Here is a 25230-nt window from a genome sequence, read left to right as displayed (position 1 = left end):
ACTTTTTCTGATCACACCCATAACGAAAAAAATGTTATCTAAATCCCACTTTATAGCCAGTTTTTCGCCTGACTTGTTTTAATCATGTCCACTAGTTGTATAGACAGTGGAAAAAATAATAATGATATCTAGACCATTCCTGAAATTCTGGTGAATTTTCTCCATTCGTCAGTTCAATAGTTCATAGAGAAGCATGCAAAGGCATGTTAGATGTAATATATTATTAGCTCTAAAAATTAAAATAAAGAAACAGCGAAGGGAAAGGAAATCATTTTAGCGACAAAATTATGGACGCCCAACAAAGAAGTATGAATCATTGGCTACACCATGCGCATCTTAACTAAATAAAAGCAAAAGAACCATAATCAATTGATTCCACCAGCACACTAGTATTATTATTATTATCATACATCCTACAAGTTTCAATAAATTATATACCTCGTTCCTATTTTTAGCCCAGTTATCTCAAAACACCATACAATGGAGCTTCCAAAGATAGTTCATGGTTACATGCTTCTCATTGCAGTTATTTTCTTGCTTCTTAATCTGTTTGTATTTTCTTCCTCGTTGCCTCAAGGTAAGCTGCTAGTGTCTCTAAGTAGATTTTTTCTGTTTTATCGCAATTATTTGATCTTCTTCTTTAACATTTTAGGAAAACCACTTCCCCATATGACTTCAGATGTCGAAGAAGTCTCAGGCAAGTCCTTTGATTACATTGTAGTTGGAGGAGGAACAGCTGGGTGTCCCCTAGCTGCAACTCTCTCTGAGAGATTCTCAGTGCTCTTAGTAGAAAGAGGTGGCTCATCATTTGAAAATCCCTTCATATTGGAGAAAAAGTACTATGGCTTCTCATTACTCCAAACTGATGAACATACATCACTTGCACAAAGTTTCATCTCCAAGGATGGAATTTCGAATCTCAGAGGAAGAGTTCTGGGAGGATCATCTGCTATGAATGGTGGGTTTTACAGTAGAGCTAGTCAGGATTTTGTCAAAAAGGTTGGATGGAATAATGAACTAGTAAAAAATGCCTACGAATGGGTTGAATCAAGAATTGTCTTCAAACCTGAGTTGACACCATGGCAGACAGTGGCAGAATTTAGCTTTCTTGAAGCAGGAATTTTACCATATAATGGTTTTAGTCTGGAGCATATTAAGGGAACAAAGTTGGGTGGGAGTATTTTTGATGAATGTGGAAAGAGACACACCTCAGCAGATCTTTTATTGGCAGGGAATTTAAACAATATCACAGTTCTTTTGAATGCAACAGTAAAGAGTGTGATCATCCATAACACTGGTAAGCATGAAATCTGCAATTACAATTAGTTATTTAGTATAGGGCTAAAGTACATAATTCTTAAACCACTTGATAAATACTATTAACTGAGATCTCATATTATCAAGTTCTTGAAGCTTATATGCTACTCTTAATGCTGCAGGTAACAGAACTGAAAAAATAGCTCAAGGTATAAGGTTCATCAAAAGCGATGGCAGCTCACTAGAAATTTATGAAGCTTACCTCAACCAACAAGAAAATTCGAGTTTGAGGGGCGATGTTATATTGGCAGCAGGAGCACTAGGCAGCCCCCAAATCCTGTTGTTAAGTGGAATTGGTTCTTATAGACACCTGAAAAACTTTAACATTCCTCTGGTACTCAATTTGAAGAAAGTTGGCCATGGAATGAAGGACGAGCCTGGTATTGCCCTCTTGGTGGACTCCAAGCCAAAAAATCGACAACCAGATACGCCACAAGTTGTGGGTATAACAGATGACTTCAAAATCATAATTGAAGCAGGGATTTTGCCCATAAGCTTCAATGCAACAAGAATGCCAATTGCTGCAAAACTTGCACTTCCAGCATCAAAGGGGAGGCTTAAATTAAACAACACAGACCCCAGGCAAAACCCATGGGTGAAATTCAACTATCTAGCAAAGGAAGAAGATTGTGAAGAATGTGTGAAACTGGTCGAATTGCTCGAGAGAGTTGCAAGGTCAGAATCAATTGCCCTGTTTCTTGGGGCAGAAAGAAAGAATCATGTGTTGTCCGGTGAAGAAGAGATGAGGAAATTTTGCAAAGAAAACGTGAGAACTTTCTACCACTTTCATGGTGGTTGTATTGTGGGATCAGTGGTGGATGACGACTATAAAGTATATGGTGTTCGAGGACTTAGAGTGGTGGACGGTTCAACTTTTGAAGAATCACCTGGCACAAATCCAATGGCAACTCTCTTAATGCTTGGAAGATATCAAGGGGTTAAGATTCTTAAGGAAAGAGAAAAATGATTATGCTTTCAGGTACCCAACAAAACCCATGATAAATTCGTGAGCTTAGAACAATATGTTATAGTCTTGGAACCAAATTGAAGCATAAAACTAGGCTCTGCAACATCTCGATGGGTTTCAACTATGTAAATCCTGTTCCACAATTTCTTCACTGTCATGGTTTATTTTCAATTAGATCATCTTAACAATTATTGACAGGCAACTCATATCATTCTTTTCCACTCCTAAATAAAAGCTGAAAAAATAAAAAAAATAAATTCAAACAAAAATTATTACTGCAATAAACAAACGCTGTATTAAGGGAGAAAAAAAAAATCTATAAAATTCATGTGCTTCATGAACAACTTCTGGACTTGAATTATTTACATCAGAATCAGCTGAAAGAACCTGATTTGAATCGTCAGTTCTCCTACGACTGTTGAATGAAAAGCTAACCCAAAACCTCTCCTCTCCTTCTCTTTCTTCCTTCTTCGTCCCTCTTCTTACCCAACTCTTCCTCATCAACAGGCATCTTGTGCCTGCAAACAGGGCAAGACCCATGAATTCCCAGCCATTTTTCTATGCAATTCCCGTGGAAATTTATGCTTGCAAAGCATTTCTTTAGGTTTTACAACTTTTTTTTTTTTTCCTTTTTTCTTTTGGTTTATTTGTGTTCATCACCGGAAAAAGTGGAGAATGGGGTGCATTGGCAGAAATTTTGATGACGAAAGAAGAGTATTTTACTCATAACCATTATCGATGGGGTCATCGGTTACCTTCGAGAATCAATGTTTAAAACGGAGGCATAGAATAGTTTAACGAGTGCCCATATTAGGTAAATTTAAGAGATCCCTCGATGTCGATCGGATACAAATTGGAACGCCTGGGTATTTATCTACGCCCTATGGATACATATTATATATATATATATATATATATCAATAAGTTTTAAATTTAAATACACATTTCCCCATGAACTATTTTTTGTTTTTTTTTTTTTTCTTCATTTACAATTGTTTTTCTTTTATTCGTTGTTTGTGTGAATGATATATTGACTAACCAAATTTTATTTGATTATATCACACTTTAGTTTAATAATACATTTTTATATTAATTAATCATATACAACTAAGTACTTTATTGGAAAATAGTTTTAATTCTGTCTTATTTCATTTTTTTACTAATATTTATAGCATAAATTTGGCCTGCTTTATTAGAAAAAAATTAAAAAATTACACTAAAATTTTATAAAAGCAATAATTCATGGAGTAATGTGACAATTTTTGGTAAATTGTATAATGTTTAAAGTTCAGGGTAATGTGTATTTCATCCTCAATTTGATAATGGGATATTGGAAATTTGTATGGAAATCCATCGGTCCAGTCTTATTTTATTTTATATTTTAATATTTGCAAAACTAATTCGATCCACTTTCTACAATTTTTTTACAAATTGAATTGAATAATTAAAAGAAATCAAATTAAACTGTACCAACCATCGTTGGTTCAATTCGCTTTCGTTGATTTAGGCTTTGGTTCATATTATCTTTATGATTTTGATTTTTTAATAATTTCTTAAATTTCTTAATAACTTTTTATAAAATATATTATTTTTATTTATAATAATTTGAAATTTATTATCATTAATATCTTAAACTAAATAAATTAAAAGCATAAAAATATATTAGAAACATAATTAGTTGTAATAAAATAGAATTAGTTATATTAAAAATATTTAAAAATAATATATAAATATAATTAATGATAGTTAAAATATTTAATATATATATATATATATATATATGTATAGTCAGTTCGATTTTGTTAAGTTTTGATTAAAAATTATCCAAACTGAATAAAACTGATCATAAATTAAAAATCGAATCAAATCACACTAGTTCAATTAAGTCGATCTGGTTGGCCCTGACCCCTAATTGGCAATTTTACATGCTAGGTTGGTTACCATCATCCCAAATGGGTTGAGTTAGGGATGTCAATTTGCCCCGCCCATCCCCGAAACCGCGGTGCACCGCCCCTAATGGGGCGGTTTTTCCCCGAAAATTCGGGGATGCGGGACGGGCTCGGGGCAAATATCTAAAAACCGAATCGGGGACGGGCCGGGGACAGGGAATAATAACCCCGCCCCGAACCCACCCCGATATATATATATATATATATTTATTTATTATTTTTTTTATAAAATTTTATTTATGTAAAATCATTTTCTTATTTTTTTTATATTTATTTTTCTAAATATGTATTTTATTATAATTGTAAATTTGTTCCTTGATGTATTTTATTATATTTTTATTGCATTGTAGTCATTTTCTTTATATTTTAATCATAAAATAATTTTTTTATATAAATTTTTTTAAAAAATATCAATTAAAAAACAAAACGGGAAAACCGTCCCACCCCGTCCCCGGCCCGCAAAATCCCCGATCCCGCCCCGCACCTAAAGAAACGGGGAAAATCGCAGGGATGGGATGTAAAATTCCCCGCGGGGACGGGGACGGAATTTTAAAAATCGACCCCGCCCCGCCCCGTTGACATCCCTAGGTTGAGTGTGGGATTCAATAAGAGAGTATGAGTCACGGTCGAGATCATGGATAGGCTTTTATGCCCATATTGAGTTCGAGGCAGATTACATCCTCGCAAAACTCGCCAATTTTTAAGTTGTTTTTTCCAACGCCAAACGCTCTTGGCTTTGGTCTACTCCTCCACTATGCCACTTTGAAAATGGACCTCTTTCTCTTTATCTTCGCCCTCATTATGCCATGGGAATTTGCCCATTCGGAAGAATACCATTTCTTTGATTTCCCCTAATGAATTGTCATAATTTCTAATTAAATAAACTTTCTAGAGATTATTGGTGCTAAATAATTGCTATCTTCCTAAAAATCTGTTAAGTAGATTAGTTGCTCTCTAAAAAGGTTTTAAAATTTTACAATAAAAATCAAGGTTCCAAAAGCATGACAAGGCTGACGTATTAAGCTTCAAGCCTTACTGCCTAAGCATGATAAGACATGTCTCCATTTTTATTATTAATTTAATTATTCAAAAACCATTAAATCAATAAAATAATGGAACTTTCAAAGTTAAAATCCATATAAGTTCGTATTGAAATGATTTAGAGGGCTATTTAGCATGTTGTTATCATCTGTTATTTAAAGATATAAATGAAAAGTAATATTAATTTAAAATATTTTTTTATTTTTTAATACTAAATATTTAATTAAAAAAATAAACATTCTAATAGAAATTAATTAAATTTTTCCATAATGTTTAAATAACATCAAATTTTTTTAAAAAAACTTTAAAATTTTATATATATATATATTTTTTATTTTTATTTAATTTTATATTACATTAATATCCGTCATCAATAAACGATCTAATCTATTAAATTTAAATTCTAAAAGTACGTTTTGTAAATAAAAATAAAATAAGTAATAGAATAACAATTTCATAAGATTAAATAAACTTACATTTGATGCATATTTTACTTAATTTTTATGTCAAGAAATGCATATTTTTATGTCAAGAAATGCATATTTTACATAGTTTTTATATCAAGAAATGTATATTTTTTAAAAATTAACTATTTTCTCATTTGAAGTAAAATCCATTCATTATCAAAATTTAAGGAAACGTCATTCATTGACCTAAATATGATAAACCTTTTTATATTATCCTAGTACATCCCATTAATAAGTTAGCAAACAACTAATCATAATAAATTCATAAAAATTTCTTCTTCTTTTTTTTTTTTTTTTTTGAGTCTCCAAACAAAAAGTTAATCTTCAAATGATAAATTACAATTACTTAGCAATTGCAATTAAACAATTAGTATATCATTATAGTCTATTTCTTAGTTAATTGATCTGATCTTCACAAAGATCCTATCTACAATGGAGTGAGCTAGCTTAACACCATGAATCGATTATACCAGCAAAACTAAGTAAACCTTAAACCTTAAAACACTTTCATCAAATTATCATTTTCCATAACTTATAAAAGTCGTTGTTTGATCCTTACAATACTAAAATCCAATATACAAAGCAAATCTCCATATAAAAAGCCAACTACAAGAAGCGATGCTATGTGGCCGTGTGCCTGCATGGACATGCATATAGGTTATTCCTTAAAAGTGCATCTCGGTCACAGAAGAAAAATTGAAAAAGAGTGAAGTTACTTGTGCGCAAAGGGCATGAATAATATTTTCAAACAACTAGCTTATCCTTAAAGGGAATTTAGAGGGTAGCAAACTGCTTGCAGTCATAATAACTACGACAAATAATACAAACTTATGATCAAAACTATAAAAGTTCAATTTTCGTTAATAACAAAATTTAATCAAAAAACCAAAATATGTAAATTGAAATTTAAGTTTCATTAATATCGTGATAACTTAACACAGGTATATAATAATAATAATACTACATAGAAATCCAAATGTACCTGGCTTAACTGCCAATTGGATTTTTCGTTTTATCATGGCTAATTATTAAGATTCTCTATCTAAAAAAATTTTGCAATTTAATATTCTCAAATTGTAACTATCATATGTTAAATTATCACATTAGATCAAAATACAATAAATAAAAATTTAAAAATAAATTAAAATATTTTAAATTTGAGAAGTAAAAGTGTGATTCCTCTTTGTCAAAGATTACTAAAGTGTATATATATATATATATATATTGGATGTTCATTCGCCCAACATGATGTGGCTAGTAAATATTTTCATAACGACCGTAAATTTTTTATCTTTTATTTTGGGATGGTGCGGATGATTTTTGGATTTTTCAAATTTTGAGGAAAAGAATTTATAAAGAATTAATTAGAGATAATATATTTTATTTTATTATTGCGAAATATTTTATTTTGAAGTCATCGCTCACACATAAACGAAATATATTTAATTGGGTACTGATTAGTCACTATCTATGGTCATTATGTATCATTCATCTATCTATCTCATTCATTATGTGTTTTCATGTTCCCGATGCTTGTAATCTACCTATAGTTATCATCGCATATCAAGCCCACAGAATCCGATAAATTATATGCCTCGTTCCTCTTCTTAGCCAGTTATCTGAACACTTCAGACGACGGAGCTTCTATGGATAGTCCATGGTCGCAGGCTTCTCACTGCAGTTATTTTCCTACTTTTAAATCTATCCGTGTGTTTTTCACTGTTGTAGTTAAGCTGCTATTGTAGTTTAACATTTTTCAGTTTTATTACACATCTTAGGAAAAACACATCCCCATATGACTTCACCAGATGTCAAAGAAGTCTCCGGCAAGTCTTTTGATTGCATTGTAGTTGGAGGAGGAACAGCCGGGCGTCCCCTAGCTGCAACTCTATCTGAGAGACTCTCAGTGATCTTGGTCCAAAGAGATGGTCATCATTTGAAAACCCCTTCATATTGGAGAAAAATTTACTTCGCCCTCCCACTGCTCCAAACCGAGGAATATACATCACTTGCATAAGCTTCATTTCCAAGGATGCCATTCCAAACATCCGAGGAATAGTTCTGGGAGGATCATCTGCTATAAGTGATAGGTTTTACAGTAGATCTAGTCAAGATTTTGTCAAAAAAGTTTGGTGGGATGGTGAACTGGTAAAAGATTCCTACAAATTGGTTGAATCAAGAATAGTCTTCAAACCTGAGTTGACAACATAGCAGACGGTAGCAGAATTTAGCATTCTTGAAGCAGGAATTTTACCATATAATAGATTTTGTCTGAATGCATATTCAGGGAAGCAAGTTGGGTGGGAGTATTTTTGATGAATGTGGAAAGAGATGCACCTCAGCAGATCCTTCTATTGGCAGGGAATTCAAACAATAATACTGTTCTTTTAAATGCAACAGCGAAGAGAGTGATCATCCATAATAATGGTAATTGATAAGCATGAAATCTGCCGTTAGTTCTTGAAGCTTATATGGTCCACTTAATGCTGCAATCAACAGAACTGAGAAAATAGCTCGTGCCATAAGGTTCATCAAAAGCAATGGCAACTTATCAGAAATTTTATGAAGCTTACCTCAACCGGCGTCAAAATTCAAGATCGATGAGTGATGTTATATCAGCAGCTGGGGCACTAGGCGGCCCTCAACTTTTGTTGTTAAGTGGAATTGGTCCTTAAAAGACACCTGAAAATTTTAACATTCCACCGGTGCTCAATTTGCAGTGACATGGCCATGGAATGAAAGACTAGCCCCTTGTTGGCCTTTTGATAGACTCTTAAGCTGAAAAATAGACAACCAGATATACCCCAAGTTTATTACCGAAAAATAAAATAAAAGAAAGATACACCACAAGTTGTGGTTACAACCGATGACTTCAAAAATCATAATAGAAGCAGGGATTTTACCCATAAACTTCAAAGCGACAAGAATACTAATTGCTGGCAAACTTGCACTTCACCAGCATCAAAGGGAAGGCTAAAATTAAACGACAAAGCCTCCTGGCAAAACCCATTAGAGAAATTCTACCATCTAGCAAAGGAAAAAGATCTTAAAAAAACTTGTGAAGCTTGTCCAATTGCTTGAGAGAGTTGCAATTGGAGTCAATTATCCTGTTCGTTGGGCAGAACGAAAGAATCATTTGCTGTCTGGTTAAGAAGAAATGAGGAAATTTTTGCACGGAAAATATGAGAACTCTTTTATCATTATAATAGTAGTTGCCTTGTGGGATCGGTGGTTGATGACGATTATAGGGTATATGATATTCATGGGCAGAGAGGGGCGGGTGGTTCAACTTCTCCCGAACCACCAGGCACAAATCCAATGGCAACTGCCTTAATGCGTGGAAGATTCCAAGGATTTAGGATTATTAATAGAGAAAACAAAATGTTAGGAGCTTCAGACAAACAGTTTCAGTTCTCGGGCTAAAATTGAAGCATAAAATTGGGTTCTGCAACATCTTGATAGGTTTCGACTATGAAAATCCTGTTCTACCATTTCTTCGGTGTCATGCTTTATTTTCTGTTAGATTACCACAAGAATTATTGACAGCCAAATCAAATCACTCTTTTCTATTTTTATATTAAAATTAAAAATAAAATAAATAAAAAACAAACCCAACATACAAAAATATATGTTTATTTATTACTGCCATAAACAAACACTGTCAAGCATGGCCCCTGTACAAGTTCATAATTCTTTTAAACCCCCGGAAAAAACCCCCCCAAAAAAAAAAAAAAAGCCGAAATAAAAAATCTAAAGAATTTCTCTAACCCTGTACTTCATGATCAGCATCTGGGCTTGAGGTTGAATCATTTACATCAGAATCAGCTGAAGAAACCTGATTTGAATCCTCACTTCTCCTACCACTATTGAATGAAAAGCTAACCCAAACCTCCCCTCTCCTCCTCTCTCTGCCTTCTTCTTCCCTCTTCTTACCCATCTCTTCCTCATCGACAGGCATGTTATGCCTGCAAACAGGGCAAGACCCATGAATTCCCAGCCACTTCTCTATACAATCCCCATGAAATTTATGCTTGCAAGGCATTTCTTTAGCAACCCCACCAACCTCGAACTCCTCCAAGCAGATCACACACTCCAAACCTTCTTCCTCTGTCTCCACCCCAGGCATGGCTTCTATGGACGCCTTTGACGCAGGAGGCTGACCATCTTTGCCACCCAAATCACGAAGCACAGAATCCAAGCTCGAAAACCCATCGATCACCACCATACCTTGAGTAAAAGGGTTGATAAGGATGACTCTGTCTCTTGAAGTTGCTCTGTTCTCGTTTTCTTCATCCGGATCTTGTGGGTTTGCTCTGGGTAGACTGTTTGCGAACCCGAAAATAAAGGGTAAAAACAAAGACAGGTCTCTGTTCCTCACCAGTCTCTCAAACATGGTAGAAAGCTCAGAAGCGTCGGCTTCAGATGCCATGGAGTCAAGAACAAAGGCAACGAGAGAAAAAGAGAGAGATTTTGGTAATCAATCAGAAACAAAAAATTTTTAAAAAAAAAAAAAAACAGAAAGAATCAGAATTGGGATGGGGTAGATGATGGGTTTTGTGGGTGGATTTAAGAGGAGGAAAAAAGCGTTCACCCACAGGAAATAAGAAGCTTGTGGAAGGATCTGGAATTTGTGCTTATAAGACAATGGCCATGTATATCTTCACACACACCGTCTTTTTCATAATAGGAAAGATATCTAGGGGAGCATTCACCGAAAAACATAAAGATATCTAGGGGAGTGGAATATAAATATAATTAATATTATTTTATATTCATATTATTATATTACGTATTATATTTATGTTTATGATGTGCTGCTGTTCCAATATTGCCTGTGTCCACATCGGCAATGCTCCCGCATGGACCCCAATTAATTGATTTTTTTTTTTTTTTTTTTGTGAATTTTCTTTTGAAAATTGATTATGTGAATTTTGATTAGTAAAAATCCATGTTCATTGTCATGTATAAGGCACTATGCATATAGTTATATAACTCCTTTATGTCGTATTATAATTTTGTATTTTATTATTATATTGGTTTAATTATGTAATTTCTTTAGATAAATTAATAAAATCAATAATTATATTATATTATATGTAGGACTGTTTTTTGGAACAATGATCATAAGTTTGAATTTTTATGTTCTTAATTTATAACCCAAAAAAAAATTTGTTCTACAAAAATGAAATATAATGGGAAAAAATGGTACCATGAAGAGTTAAGATATGTAAGAATATTAGTAGGCAATTAAATTAAATTAAAAGAATTTATATGAAAAAAAAAAGAAAAATATATAAGTGAAATTTTATGATTAAATTGAAAGTATTTTGATGAATTTGTATAATGAAATTAATATAAAAATGTCCTTTTGAAAATTTTAAAATAAAAATAAAAATAAAACAGTTATTAAAAAATAAAGGGTAATATTATTTTTTTGATAAATAATAATGATTACTTCCAAATTATTTTAACATATATATAAATTTTGAAGCCCCATTTTTTTTTAAAAAAAAAAAAGAAAGAAAAGAAAACCATTACCAATGCATTTTCTATTAAAAAAAAATTAAAACAAAAACTAATTCTTTTTTTTTTTGTTTTTTTTTTGTTTTGAGTTTGACAAGTGGAAAACTTATTCAGAAGTAAAAGCATTATCAAACAATGTTTAAAAGGGATACTTCAGCCAAAAAAAAAAAAATGTTTAAAAGGGATACGGCAAGACATCGCTAGAACGTGATCGAAGAATTTAGATCACACAAAAAGGCAGACAATGTGGCATTATTTTTTGCCATATGGCTGAATGAAGCTAATGGAAGATTCAATTAAATTTGGTAGGTTTATTTTATTTATCTGAAGAGAAATATGCTTTAAAGAGACTAGTTACGTTCATGCACAAGAAGACAATGAATAATTAAAAAGGGCCCCAAAAAAAAAAAAAAATCAAAGAATTCTGCGATCGACGTGGCAGGTGTCAGGAGTATTCTAGTACATTCTAGCTCAAACCAAAAAGATATCTCGTGCAACTGTTATTAATATTTTCAGGGTCAAAGTAAAAGACGGCTTATTTTAAACTTATACCAAAAAATACATAAAATTACGTTGACTTTTTGGAAAAACGTGTGCACGGTGTCCATGTGAGTTTGTGACATATGCTTGCTATACATTGGTCCTTTCGTTTTGGCCACTTCATATAAAAAGTTGGTATCTTTTAAAGGTTGTGGCAAGTTTTTCTTGATAATATAAAGGTTATGGCAAGTTGAGGTTCTGATTGTTCAACTTGCACATTTTTTTTTTTTTTCCCTCTCTTTGATCCACCAATTAACCAACTCAAATTGCCATTTTTCTATTTTTAAGGAAGAAAAGGTAAGAAAACAAAAAGTCCAGAACACATTGAAATGTAATCTCAACTTTCAAAGTGTGAGACCATCTTCATTATTGTTGTTGTGAGTGAAGTCAGTATCATTGTCTCACACTCAAACATACTGTCAGTGAAAGGTTAAGCATTCAACTCTTTTTTTTTTTTTCTTTTTTTCTTTTTTTCACTTTGATTTTAGTCTATCTTAGAATTATTACACATGATTCTTTTTCTTTTCTTTCGTGCTTATCAATTTTTTTTTTTTTGGTAGTAAATAAATTTGGCGCAAGAAAGTTCCATACCTAAATTAAGCCACTAGGCTCTGTTAAAGGTGCCCAACATAACTACGTTGCCCGTTGTTTCAGTTAAGTAAAAACTGCACCTGAACTGTTCGATGAAATTCCCCAAAAAAATATCGTCCTTTCGTTCTGCTTTCCTTATTTCTTGTGTTTCTTTTTGCTTTTCTGTCTGCAGCAGGCATTTATAGAAGTTATAATAATCAGCTTCAGGTTATCGTGGTATTATAGTCCTTTATGAGCAATTCACTATTTCAAGAAGCTCACAGAATGGCTCTTTTTACTGTTCCGGCACTGCAATTTAAGAATTCTTCTCTCTTTGGGATCTTCTCCACACCCTTCAACATCCAACCAAAGTGGAATATAAGTAAATCCAGCTTAATTTTTCATCCTTAAGTTATATGGATATTGCTCATTGTTCTCAATTATCTGGGCATTGTGAAGGTGAATAAATGGACTTCATGCTACTTAACATTATAGGTTGACTCTGAATCACTTAACTTGCTACAGATTTATCTGTGAGGCCATTAGTCATTAGAGCAAGGGCAAATACAAGGACGGAAAGTGCAAAAATACGTAACAGAAGAATGCAAAAAAAGGTATCTCTTTCCTCCATTTTTGAAGATAAGTTTGCTATGTGATGACTGTGTGTGTTTCTTAAGTTATGCTTTTTTTAAAGTTCTCATATGCTTATTGTTCACTTCATTTAAATTAAGTACGTCTTAGTCATTAACTTTTCTTTTGCTCATTTAATATAAATATATATATATATATATATTATTTCAAATTTTTCAATGGTTGTGATAAAGAACTATTTAATGCGTTTCTGTAATTTAATGTTTCTATGTCATGGTTAAGCTGTAGAGTTTTAATGTGGAGAAAGTATAGAGGGTAGAGCTTGTTATTCTAACTTTCCTCTGGTAGCTTTAATTACAAAGAGTATCAGGGTAAAGTTAATCTGTTTTCTTTTGGAAGTTGTATTTGACATTTTTCGCTAATGAACTTGACATTTCAAGTACACTAGGGTAAGCTGTAACATTTGTACCTTGATATGCTTGGTAAAAAAAGGTTTTATCTTTTATGATTACCATCTCCTTGTTTCTCTTATTAGGTTTGCATGAAGTTGATTGATGCATGCTTTGCTGGAGACAGTGTTCTGTTTATAGGAGATTGATAGTGAAGAACTTATGTGTGAAAGTCCTTTTAGTTTATACCTTACCCAACAAAGAATTCTCAACAAGGATTAATTGTAGCTCTTTTCTAATTCAGTATAATGGCACACCAAAAAGACCAAGGCTCTCAGTGTTCTGTTCAGACAAACAGTTGTATGCTATGCTGGTAGATGACCAGAACAAGAAGTGTCTTTTTTATGGAAGCACTCTGCAGAAGTCTATTCGTCAGAATCCCCCTTGTAGCACTATTGTAAGTATTCCTTCTTTAGGTTATTACTCTTTTGTTGGAAATAAACAAAACCAAGAATCCAATGTTACCTTTCAGAGGAGAGATCTGTCCCCTGTGAGAAAATCTCATCTGCTCCTAGTTATTTGCCCTCCAACGATAATTACCATACTGTGATTACTAAGTTTTGTGACATAGATCGGTTTGGTTTTATAGGAAGCAGCAAAACGTGTTGGTGAGGAGCTAATTAAGGCTTGCAATGTTCTCAACATAAATGAAATATCATCCTATGACCGCAACGGTTCACCTTGTAGGAAAAAATTGCGAGCCTTTGAGATTGCATTTTCTAGTCATGGATTTTTGTCAAGATAAACTTGTATGTCTCTACTTCTATGAATTTTGATCTTGTTGACAATACTTTTCCTTCATATTTAAAATTTCTTATGCATGTTCCTTTTAATTAAACATTTTCCTTTTACCCCGCCCATCAGCATCGAGGTCAGGTGCCAGATTAAAATCTGTCTCCATCCCAACCAAAAGGGAAGGAAAGAAAACGTGTAGATGCTAAAAAATAAGTAGTGTCAAAAGTGACGTCCACTTTCATTTCTGGTGAATGATTACTGCCTAGCACCAAAATGAGCTTTTGTTTAAACACATATTAATCTGGTGGAATTTGAAATCAATTGTAATCATGGACGGTCGAAACAGCGGCTTTGCTAAAAGGATGTCCTAAATGGACGATGTCAAAATGTTGTCCATCTTATTATATATTATGCTTGAACAGATTTGCAAATGGTGGGAGCATGATCATAACAGATCTTCAATGGGGGACTCGCAAATTGGCTATCCTGTCCTTTTAACATTAAAGAATATGCTATGAATGGTTTATCACTTGATTCTTTACACCTCTTTTATAAAAGGCGAATAAATAAACAAAGAGGTGGCAAACTTTTCATTAAAAAAGGGAAAAATTGAATCAACACAACTTTTCAGAAAAATTGACGACCTTTCTACTTGTTTTTTTTTTTTTTTTTTTTTTAATTTTCTTTAAAAAAAAAAAAAAAAAAAAAAAAAAAAAAAAAAAAAAACATATGTATTTCTTAAAATGACTTCCCACTTCCACATTTGAAAGTGCGCGAATTGTGACGGTCCGGAGGCGGCAGTTAGTTGCCGTTAGAATTTCAAAATTTTTTCAGAACCCTATTTAAAGGGCGGAAATCAAAATAATACTTCACCAAATTACTCATTGAATATCTTCTAGCCTCGTCCAAGAAAAAAGACAATTTTTTTTTTCTCGAGAAAATCTCTACAAAGTCCTGTTATTTTAACGTCTGATAGCAAAACTGTTTGATAGCAAAAGATGGAGAATCGTGTTGAAGACATTGGAATCAAAATCTATACTGCAACTCCACAAAATGACCAAACCTTATACCCATCTTCACCCCAATCGACCATCATCACCACCACCGAAGAAGGTGGCCGCAAAAGACGAGCAATGGCGAAGGGAATGCAGAAAACTCTGTCCAAAACCTCCATGCTCGTCAATTTCCTACCCACCGGAACACTTCTCACGTTCGAGATGCTCCTCCCGTCGGTCTCCGGGGACGGTCAGTGCTCCCCCGTCAGCACCCTTATGATTCACGCCCTACTCGGCCTCTGCACTCTCTCTTGCTTCTTCTTCCACTTCACGGACAGTTTCAAAGGCCCGGACGGGAAAGTCTACTACGGCTTCGTGACCCCGAAAGGTTTGGCCGTTTTCAGATCCGGCCTAGGAGTGGAAGTTCCGAAAGACGAGAGGTACAAAGTTGGGTTCACGGATTTCGTTCATGCAGTCATGTCGGTGATGGTTTTCACGGCCGTCGCATTTTCCGACAACCGTGTGACGGACTGTCTGTTCCCGGGACATGTAAGGGACATGGACGAAGTTATGGAGAGTCTTCCTTTGATGGTTGGGATTATTTGTAGTGGTCTGTTTTTGGTGTTTCCCAACACCAGATACGGCATTGGTTGTATGGCTAATTGATTGTCGTTTTGCTGCTTCCTAGTAGAGTTGTCGCTACGATTTAGTGTTTAGGATTTTTAATTAATTATTTATTTATATTTATTTTTGGGAAGAAGGCAAAAAGGATTTTTAACTTTTTTGTTTCAATTTTAGTTAACACAGTACTAAGAACTTTACAGGGTCTATTATTTGTTACTTCTTGAATAATTCATCTTCATTATTAAGGTAGATAATTTTTGTTCTTTATTTTCTAAAGATATGTAATATTTTCTTATTTGTTTATGCATTTTACATCCAACAGGTGAAAAGTTACTTTTAGTTTGTTTGTTTATATAAAACGGATTTAAGTTTGACTTTCTTTAAAAAAAATATAAAAAAAATAAAATGGAATTGAGCAATGCTATTCGAATGGTCGTACAAATAATAATAACACTAGACGAGGAGTAACATACTTTCCCATAATTTCCTAGAAATACGACTATTACGATCCCTCATCTGGCCAGACGAGAAATGATGTAATGGAATAAAAGAATTTTGCAACTCGTGGTCCTATATAGAATATGAGAATTATACAACACAAATTCTCTGTACCCTACCAAATTCGCGAACCTCTACGTGCCTCTCGACTATATCATATATCTAATTGCTACGTACTATTCCTAAATATACACAAGTGATAAACCACCCTCTCCAACCCAAAGTCCCCCATAAATCTCTCGATAAGCTCGTCCGATTAGAGAGGGTCTTCTGTCAAAATCTTGGTTGGTCAGCAAATCTCTACAAAAAAAGGTCGGTTACCAAGATTTAAAAATTCAAATTAAGTGTCCGAATTATGCTTATCTTTCTCCACAGCATCTAGCACCGTTTCCTTCTTGAAGTTTTTGCCAGAGACAGAGCATCTCTCTTGGACCTTGGTAATGTGCCACGATATAACCGTCCTTGCATCCCTCGTTATAGATTCTCTCTTCCTTCTCATAGCGTACCTTTAAACCCTCCTTTTTCATATCTGCAATCCAGATGCCCATTGCCACATCCTCTAGCTTAAACATCTGTCATAACATGCATCATTTTCTGAGTCTTATCAATAAAATTTTCATGCGGGGGAACGACAGCAATTAAAATCTTGTAGCTTCTCCCGCATGTGGCATTAGACAGATTTGAGTCGTTACCTTTAAATGACCTTTTCTGTGCTTTCTGAAGACTGCCTTTGCTATGTCTCTCGACACCACATAACCAGGACCATGTGCCCACGGTGGGTAAGTCTCTTCAGGCCATTCCTTCATAAGAATAAGCAATTAAGGTACACAAATGAATGAGACACAATAAGAATAGTAATTGCTCTATCGTTGAATAACCAAGGATCAATAGAGAACATGCATATTCCTTCACTAGCATGCAACAATACATTTGTACGCTAATACCCCACAAGTCGTAATTTGCAAAAGCTTACTATTTCTGTGGTCTTCTGTCATCATACAAGCAGAAGATATAACATCCAGTAGGAAAAGTTTTTTAGTTTCCAAAGTCAACTTACAAGAATATAAGAGATCAATTATGCATTATTATACAGGATCAACAAAGACTATTACCTCATTGCTGATATACCACTTGCTATCAGGATTGCGATGAGGCCGGGAATCTGAATTAATGAGTCCATAAAGCAATCCCCGGGTCACATTAATCCTACGTAAAGAAGCTAGAACTTCATCCACACGAACAAATGCATCATCATCCGTCTTCATGACAAACTTGGCAGAAACAACCTCTGTCTGTTGAAGAGATGAGGTGAATAAGATAAAGGAGATACTTCACTAGTTTTAGGAAAAGAGCAGACTTTACCCCAAAGATGCAGATGCCTAGAGTTTTCCATGTGATGAGGCCATAGTAATCTACAAATGGCATCAGCTGTACATCTCCATACGTCTGTGCCTCATTCCAGAGTTCCTCATTAACTATTTGGTTTTTATGCTGCAGTATGACACAAACTTGATTAAGATTCAGCATGCTTAGTGACGGAAAATAACCCTCAAATGTTTATACTAATGACAAATGCAAGCACTTCAGAAGTGTCCATAATAATGATTGTCACTGGTGATACACATGATATCAAAACACGGTATCAGGAACCATCCAATCAGCCGTAAAATTAATTTCCGATTCTGTAAAAATTCCATCATGTCATATTTCATAAATGGTGTGCTTTGAAGCTACTAGAACAGATTGCACAGAAAAGGATCAGCAAATGTGAAGCTCACCAAACCAACAAAAAATCGCACAGCAACTGCCCCATTCCTTACTGCAGCATACTGCATCCACGTTCTTCTAACAGCCATTCGACGCTTAAAATTGTTTGCAGTGGAAAACACACCAATGAAGAGAGTTAATGGTTTCTTAGGAGAGAGAGGAGCTGATTTCAACGCTTCTAAATCAATTATGTGCTCTGAATCCTCTGATGTGGGTAAACCACTGGCCAGGACAGAAATCAACTTCAAGTCTCCATCAATCCTGACTTCACTAACAAGCCATGGCTCCAATGCCTGAATAGTTAACCACCCAAATAGCAAATAAATTCAATGATACAAGTCTATCTATCAGTTGAAATTCTAAAGCAACTGGGAAAAGAAGGGAGAAATTACTTCACGATAAGCAAAGGATGTAATGTGCTTTCCATCAACCGTCATTTGGATTCCTTCAGATCCCACTCTGAGCGTTGCAACAAATGGATAACCTTGCTTAAAAGGGAAGTATTTTCTGGCCTTGGATCCATCTTGCAAACTTGAAGATCGCCTTGAAACATTGGAACGCATACCCAGGAGAATTTGGGCATCACCTTTGCCTACTATCTTGTTGCATTGGTCCAATTCATCCACTGGTAAAGGACACCAAAAACGTCATTAATTAGAAGACCAGCAGATATTGTAAAATGGAACCACCATATGATGCCTTACATGATAAAGCAACAGGGAACAAGCATTTGGCATTATTTTATATGGAAAAATTTACTTCACTACTTCAGTGTTCAGTGAAACTGACAACATAGAAGCATGCCGTGACTCAAATTGAATTGTCATGCTAAGACAGCACAGAATTTGTTGCACAATGGACCGATTGTCTACATACAACTCAATAAGGTTAGGCACGCTTTCAACATTTTTAATTCAACAAAACTAGAAGGCTTTTGTTACATGCTTCTAAGCTTATTACAAACCCTCAAAAGAATGAGTGCCTAAAGTTATATAGCAAGTTAGAATTTTCTAGCCATAACAAACTATCTAACAGTAATTAGCAGGAAGTTTGAATGGACATGAATTATATGGAAAACAGTAACTACCTCATGGACATAAACTATGAAATAACAAACAAGTATTGAAGACAAATTACTTGACTGCAATTAGTCATTTGAATCGGACTTTTTGAGGATGGAAAGTTGGTATACAAATTTTTATGCAGGTCTGTGGAAAACAGAAATACTTAAAAGGGTCAAGCTACAAAGCTGTAATCTAAATATGTTTTGAGCTCAATCAAGTAAAAGAAACAGTAAGGCAACACCTTTCTTATCCTTTTCAGGAGTTGGTGAGGGACATCGTTCCTCTGCACCCCAATCATGAGCAGCAGTCCAGGTGTTTTGGACAATTACAGGGTCTTCAGTTATCTTGTCACCATGAAGTCTAACATTGTAATGCAAAATAATGGGTGGATCAGGCTCCCCTGGAAGTGGTTCCCCTGTCAATTCAATCCGAAAATTACCTAGAATACCATTTGGAATACCAATAACTGTAATTGAAGAACCTTGAGTCAGGCCACAAGGAACCCGCATCTTATAGCCACCATTATCAGGTTCTGTGCCATTCATTTTATTTAAGAAATGAGGACACTGTTTCTCTTTAGCCCTCCCTTGTGAACTTTCGTTAGAATAACCAAGCTTTTCCTCTTGAACCAAAGCCATAAGGCTATTCCATACACCTCCAGCTTCCTTAATAGCATCTATTGCATTGGGTAAACCCTGGGCATTGTTAATTAGATGTTTCATATGGTTCCATGTCTGCAGAGACAGCTGTTCTTCATTGGAGGTGTTCCATTGAGCAAAAAGACTCACTACCATGGACTCTGCAGATATTACTTGAGAAGCACCTTCTGGATTTTGAATGGCTGGTGGAACACCAGAATTTATCCATTCAAGAGGATTAGTACCATTGATGGTGAAGGGATTTGCCAAATAACTCTCCCCGATAGGATTCTTTGTGATGGTATATCTCAGGACTAGAAGCATAAATAAGGATGCAACCAATACACCACCATACCATTTCTTCATTATGAGCACACAAACGCATGAATATCTCAAAGCCCAATTCCTTTTATGACTAAGAATAAATAAACCACAATTCTAACTTGTGATGGTTGCATGAACTACAAAAAAATTAATTGCACATAGAAAATCCAAAAGGCAAGGTGCTAACAAAGAGGAAGAAGAATGATCTACAACTCTAAGCAGTTAAAGCCTGTAACTCATCAGCAGGGTATGAACTGATCATATGCCTATTTGAGCAATACGGCCAATTAGTTCGTGGAAGTATCCATTTCAAGTTCTTCTATTCTCAGTCTGCTGCTTAACTCACATAATCACCACCTTCCACTAGCATCTTTTTCTAGCTTGAAAAGTGGTTGTTCTAGTATGCTGAGTTCCAATGAATCCACCAGAATAGCACTAAGTCATGAAGCATCTACATCGTCAAATATAAGACCATTTTTTCGCTTTATATCTGTGAGTGCAAATCATGTAAGCAAAAGGATCAGTCAACATGATTTTTTTTTTTTCTTTTAAGAAAGATAAAGAAATAAATAAAGAAGAAGAATGTTAAAGAACCTCTCCATAATTAGAAAACGAACAATCATACAGTTTGGAATAGTCCTCTGTTTATGGCCATCAATGGCCTGCATAGTTTTGGAAAAAGAAAGAAAGAAAAGCACAAAAAATTAAATATCAAAGCGGAATTAGAGGCAACACTGCTGAGCTTTGTTACAACTTACAAGTTATCCTAAAATGCCATAAATATAATATGATTCCTGAGTCAAAACACGTCAATGACATTTATCATATAGTTTTCCCTTTTAAATCCACATAAACCGTTGTTTCTCAAATCAAACACCATTACAGAACAGATTTAAAAGATAAAGGGCATTTTCAACAAGAGAAGCATATTCCCTGGAAAATATTTCAACCAATAAACTTTTAGATCCTTCCTAGCTCTTAACCAAGGTGTGAAATTCAAACACCTACTTTCCTCTTTCAACAGCTGTAATTATTGTCTTCTGAAGCAGATAATATTCAAAGCATATATGCACCTAGCGACAGGCGACGGTAACCAATATTTTACAAGGTAATAATGACGAAGGACTAAAGTGCCACCGTTTTTCAATAGCTGATATCAGTGAATCAATTAAAAAACTTGAAAAGAAACGAAAATTAGAGAAAAATGAATTAAAATTCTCGATCAAAGAGTTGCCCACTAATTCATTCCAAAATCAAATAGTTCTTTTATGACTTATGCGGTAGAACACCTTTATTGACTTGTTCCAACTTCCAAGCTTACTTCCGTCCTAAAATTTATAGAAATGCTGTTGGAAAATTTGTTTAGAAAAGAAATAATCCAACTTCCACTAACACACGCAAAAAACAATAATACTAATAATAAAAGAAATTATTAAAAAAGGAAAAGAAAAGAGACGCTGAAAAATTAATCTACTTGCATGAGAGCTTAAAACATATCTGCTATATTTCCGATTCGTTGCCAAGCGGCCTAATCAGAAAAGAAAAGGCTAATTTCATAGTACTAAAAATTTATGATAATTCGGGAGTTAAAATACAACTAATACCTTTACCCATTAAGCCTCATAAAATCCATAGACGCTGGTGAAGACTATTTTATCACTTTACTACCATAATAGCAACTAAAAAAAAAAAAAAAAAAAAAAGCCAAAATTCCAGTATCTCTCTTCTCTGCCTTCAGTCAATTTTCTCGGCGACCAAAATCATCTACAACAAATTTATGAAAAAGAAAAAAAAAAAAAAAGAAAAAAAACCGCCACAGACAGATCCAAACGCATAATACCAGGAGTACGCGACCAGAAAAGAACAACACCGAATTTTCTAATAATTCAACCACACAAAAAAACAAAAAAAAAAAAAAAAAAAAAAAACAGAGAGCTTTAAGCTTTAGAAAACAAGACCGAAAATGACACCGTCTAAGAGAGAACAAAAGCAGAGGAAAATGCTTTGAGTAAAGTTGGGGAGTACGAAATTACCTACCGAAGCTTGTGTCCGAAGAATGCCGGAAAGGGAGCAACGAGAAAATTTTAGAAAGAAAAAGAGAAAAAGAGAAAGAAAGAGAGAGAAAAAAATGCGTTAGATCCTGTGTGGTTTTGAATCCAAGTCTACTTCTATGGTTCTACGCGCAACGGTGGGAAACAAATAAGAAGAAAGGAAGAAGAAACTGTTTGCTTCCGCCCAGCTTTGTTGATTTGGTCCACTTTTTTAAGTCTTCATATGTTCAGTTTTACTTAATAAATCAATTCTGAGAGAAAATGTAAATGCCGTATAAAATAAACAAAAATTAAATAAATATGTACAGGCCAAGTTCTTGACCATTTGAATTCATTTTTTACATAATAATTCAATTTATTTATTTATTTATTATTATTATTATTATTATTATTATTTTATTTTATTTGCTCAATTCAATTCTTTTATTTTACTATTGTTATTATTGACCCGTAGAGAACCAATTCTTTTTCTTTTTTTTTTCTTTTTTTTTTTTTTTTTGAATAAAGTAGAACCAAGTCAATAAGACATTTTGCGCAATTGTAGTCTTTTAAGATTGCAACGTCGTGACGTGGCGAGCTCTGGTAGGACAGGATAAATAATGTGGAAAAATCTGTTTTAATTGGCTTTTACCTTTTATACTATTCCTTTTTTTGGTGGAAGATTTATTTATTTATTCGTCCCCCCTCTTACCGTCACTGGGTCAGTCATCCCCACCAGATTCACAGCTCAGTAAAAAATAAAATAAAATAAAATGCACATAAAGGAAAGTGCTTTATTGCGAATTTGAGATCTTAAAATTTGCTTACTGGTTCCAGTCTTTCCGAACTTTATGTTTAGTAATTCGGAAAAATTGAAGTAAAAAAAAAAAAAAATCTGAAAGTTGGGATTAAAAATATTTTTTTAGAAAAGTAAGAAAATGAATTCTTTTGTTATCTGTTTTGTTTGCTGACTAATTGAAATTAACTATGGCAAATAACGAAACAACATAGCAATCACATTAACGGTTGAAAAAACTATTATAAATTAACAATGATAATAAACAAACTTTTAAATACATAAATGCAACTTTTGTATGTCAATGCCAAAAAGAAAATGCGACTTTAATATTGCTGAGAATTGTTATCATATATATATATATATATATATCCAAAGAATGTTTCAAAAAATAATTATTCATATCCAAAGAATAACTAGTAAATAAACTGGCACTATGCAACAAAAAAAAATGGTAGAGTGTATTATTGAAATTATAATATTTTATTTTAAATTTATGCTCTTGGATTCTAAGAAATAAGTTTTAAAATCTATGGTCAACAAATTGTACTCTTAAAATATTTCATCTCTTTTTTTTTTTTTTTTAACACCAAAATAAATTTTGAATTAAACTATGTTTTCAGCAAATAATAAAAATAAAGATAATTTTGAATATTCTTTTACTTTCTCTTTCTTTGCTGGAACGCCTGACATTAATGAAGGGCGGAGACACCAGGGGCGGTAGCCTTAGAAACTTGCCAAGCCTAAGAAACAATTTCGCTGCGTCAAATGACAGTTAGGTCCTCAATGTTTTACCTTAATGACAGAAAGAATATCTTGCGGTCCGTTGTTGGCGGGTGAGAAGGCACTTTCAAACAACGGTGGTTTTAGCAAAAGGACAGTGTGGCAGTCATTTTTGTAAAAGTTATGGAAAAGCCAATCATTTTGAACCACCTAATCATGGTTTTTTCTTTCTCTCTCTCTTTTATTTATTTATTTATTTATTTTTTATTTGTTTTTTCAAGGAAGCACCTAATCATGAAAGCCCTTCACATTTATGCAAATTGATTGCCAAGCGTTGAAGCTGCCAGAGCACCACCGACAGCTTACCTATCTGATGCTAAATTCAATTCAAAGGTAGTCATTCGGCCTCGAAACAGGCCATACCCCAAAAGCACGTGTTTGAACCCAATCGAAACGCGAAAGGGGCAGTCACCTAACATATCAAACTTATGAAACATTTTCACAAAAATAAATAAATAGATAAAACTTATGAAACATTATCGAATCAAGATGGTAAAATTTTGGCCTTTTATTTCCATGTGTTTAGTGGCTTTGATTGTGAGGTTGTGATTAGCCATGTCATTTTTGTCAAGTTTTTAGATGGAGTTGGACAAATTGAAATGAAAATCTCATAATTAACTATAGAAATATATTATATTAATTTTTTATTGAGACATGTTTTCGGTATAAAATAAAAACTTATGCATATGTTAAAAAATGAAGGTGTTATATCAATTTAATAATTTAAATCAAAAAGTTTATACTAAATATTTATCATGTTAATTAATAGATTTTAGTATGAAATGGGAATTATATTTTTAATGAATCAAAATCCTATATATTTATTCTTGTAAGTATATAATTAAATTGGTTTTGTGAGGTTGAATATGAAAACCATCAAGATGGTAGAATTTTGGTGTAATATACCATGTTTTTATATGCTTTTGTTGTGAGGCTGAAATTTTTGGCATGTCATTTTGTCAAATATTTTAGATGGCATTGAACAAATTGGAATGTAAATCATAATTATTATTATTTTTTGCTAATCATAAAATGGTTTTGTGAGGTTGAATGTGATATATATGGACCTGTTTTCATTGATCAAAACTTCCAAATAGAAAACTTATAGATCTAGAGGAATTTTTTGAAGGAAAATATGCGAACTACGATAATTTTTGTTGTTAAACTTTATTTTATTTTATTTTTTTCTACTAGATGTTTGTTATTGAACTTGCTTTTAATATTTCATTTATATTAAAATCTGTCAGGCATCAACTGTTATCGCCTTGTGTTGTACATGTTGTGAAACCAATTAAGTGGAACACATGGAATAACGTAACACCTAAGAAACTCTACAAGATAATGATGTTATCATGTTTTATTTATATGTCTTTTTAAAAAAAAAAAAATTTAAGTATTTTTTCTTAAATTTGTCATTGTTTGGGAAGGATTTTGAACAAAGGATTTGTGTGGCAGCAATGGCCCAAAGTCTTCAGTATGCCCTTTTTCAACCTTAGCTGAATATCCCCATGTTTTTTTGTGTGAGAGCTAACTCAGGACTCTTGAAAATATCATATGAATAA

The 25230-nt window shown here is 33.6% G+C and overlaps 5 protein-coding genes and 2 pseudogenes across 25 annotated transcripts; 5 read left to right on the top strand and 2 right to left on the bottom strand.

Annotated features, from left to right (window-relative positions):
* Positions 1 to 60: 60 nt before the first annotated feature.
* On the top strand, positions 61 to 2490 carry LOC107429020 (protein HOTHEAD). Of its 2 annotated transcripts, XM_016039642.4 has the most exons (3): positions 61 to 577; positions 653 to 1297; positions 1440 to 2490. In XM_016039642.4, the coding sequence occupies exons 1-3, from the start codon at positions 481 to 483 to the stop codon at positions 2282 to 2284; spliced, it is 1587 nt and encodes a 528-aa protein (XP_015895128.2). In that variant the 5' UTR covers positions 61 to 480; the 3' UTR covers positions 2285 to 2490. The 2 variants fall into 2 exon arrangements, with proteins under 2 accessions (XP_015895128.2, XP_015895127.2); XM_016039641.4 differs by having other exon boundaries at positions 61 to 1297.
* Positions 2491 to 7491: 5001 nt separating this feature from the next.
* Positions 7492 to 9554, top strand: LOC125418765 ((R)-mandelonitrile lyase-like; annotated as a pseudogene).
* LOC125418460 ((R)-mandelonitrile lyase-like) lies at positions 8282 to 9554 on the top strand (annotated as a pseudogene).
* On the bottom strand, positions 9359 to 10449 carry LOC107429014 (E3 ubiquitin-protein ligase MPSR1). The gene has a single exon (XM_016039625.3). The coding sequence runs from the start codon at positions 10168 to 10170 to the stop codon at positions 9505 to 9507; it is 666 nt and encodes a 221-aa protein (XP_015895111.1). The 5' UTR covers positions 10171 to 10449; the 3' UTR covers positions 9359 to 9504.
* Positions 10450 to 11956: 1507 nt separating this feature from the next.
* LOC107429015 (uncharacterized) lies at positions 11957 to 14826 on the top strand. Of its 15 annotated transcripts, none has more exons than XM_048462357.2 (7): positions 11961 to 12233; positions 12365 to 12457; positions 12571 to 12756; positions 12900 to 12988; positions 13659 to 13811; positions 14004 to 14163; positions 14572 to 14826. In XM_048462357.2, the coding sequence occupies exons 3-6, from the start codon at positions 12627 to 12629 to the stop codon at positions 14157 to 14159; spliced, it is 528 nt and encodes a 175-aa protein (XP_048318314.2). In that variant the 5' UTR covers positions 11961 to 12233; positions 12365 to 12457; positions 12571 to 12626; the 3' UTR covers positions 14160 to 14163; positions 14572 to 14826. The 15 variants fall into 15 exon arrangements, with proteins under 15 accessions (XP_024933844.3, XP_048318318.2, XP_015895117.3 ...); XM_016039626.4 differs by lacking the exon at positions 14572 to 14826 and adding an exon at positions 14279 to 14510 and having other exon boundaries at positions 11962 to 12233; XM_025078076.3 differs by lacking the exon at positions 14572 to 14826 and having other exon boundaries at positions 11957 to 12101; positions 12365 to 12424; positions 14004 to 14252.
* Positions 14827 to 15143: 317 nt separating this feature from the next.
* On the top strand, positions 15144 to 16071 carry LOC107429017 (protein DMP9-like). Its single transcript, XM_016039635.4, has one exon. The coding sequence runs from the start codon at positions 15148 to 15150 to the stop codon at positions 15808 to 15810; it is 663 nt and encodes a 220-aa protein (XP_015895121.3). The 5' UTR covers positions 15144 to 15147; the 3' UTR covers positions 15811 to 16071.
* Positions 16072 to 16160: 89 nt separating this feature from the next.
* On the bottom strand, positions 16161 to 22369 carry LOC107429018 (beta-1,3-galactosyltransferase GALT1). Of its 6 annotated transcripts, none has more exons than XM_016039639.4 (9): positions 22093 to 22369; positions 20654 to 20721; positions 19339 to 20549; positions 18426 to 18658; positions 18045 to 18326; positions 17629 to 17757; positions 17379 to 17558; positions 16959 to 17066; positions 16161 to 16838 (listed from the first exon to the last, which is right to left on the bottom strand). In XM_016039639.4, exons 3-9 carry the CDS (start codon positions 20099 to 20101, stop codon positions 16626 to 16628), a joined length of 1908 nt encoding a protein of 635 aa, XP_015895125.3. In that variant the 5' UTR covers positions 20102 to 20549; positions 20654 to 20721; positions 22093 to 22369; the 3' UTR covers positions 16161 to 16625. The 6 variants fall into 6 exon arrangements, with proteins under 6 accessions (XP_015895125.3, XP_015895124.3, XP_024934166.3 ...); XM_016039638.4 differs by having other exon boundaries at positions 22097 to 22369; XM_025078398.3 differs by lacking the exon at positions 22093 to 22369 and adding an exon at positions 21664 to 21682.
* Between the last annotated feature and the right edge of the window lie 2861 nt (positions 22370 to 25230).

Source organism: Ziziphus jujuba, chromosome 12 (assembly GCF_031755915.1).
Source record: "Ziziphus jujuba cultivar Dongzao chromosome 12, ASM3175591v1".
Lineage (NCBI taxonomy): Eukaryota > Viridiplantae > Streptophyta > Magnoliopsida > Rosales > Rhamnaceae > Ziziphus > Ziziphus jujuba.
This window is presented reverse-complemented; position numbering and strand designations above follow the sequence as displayed.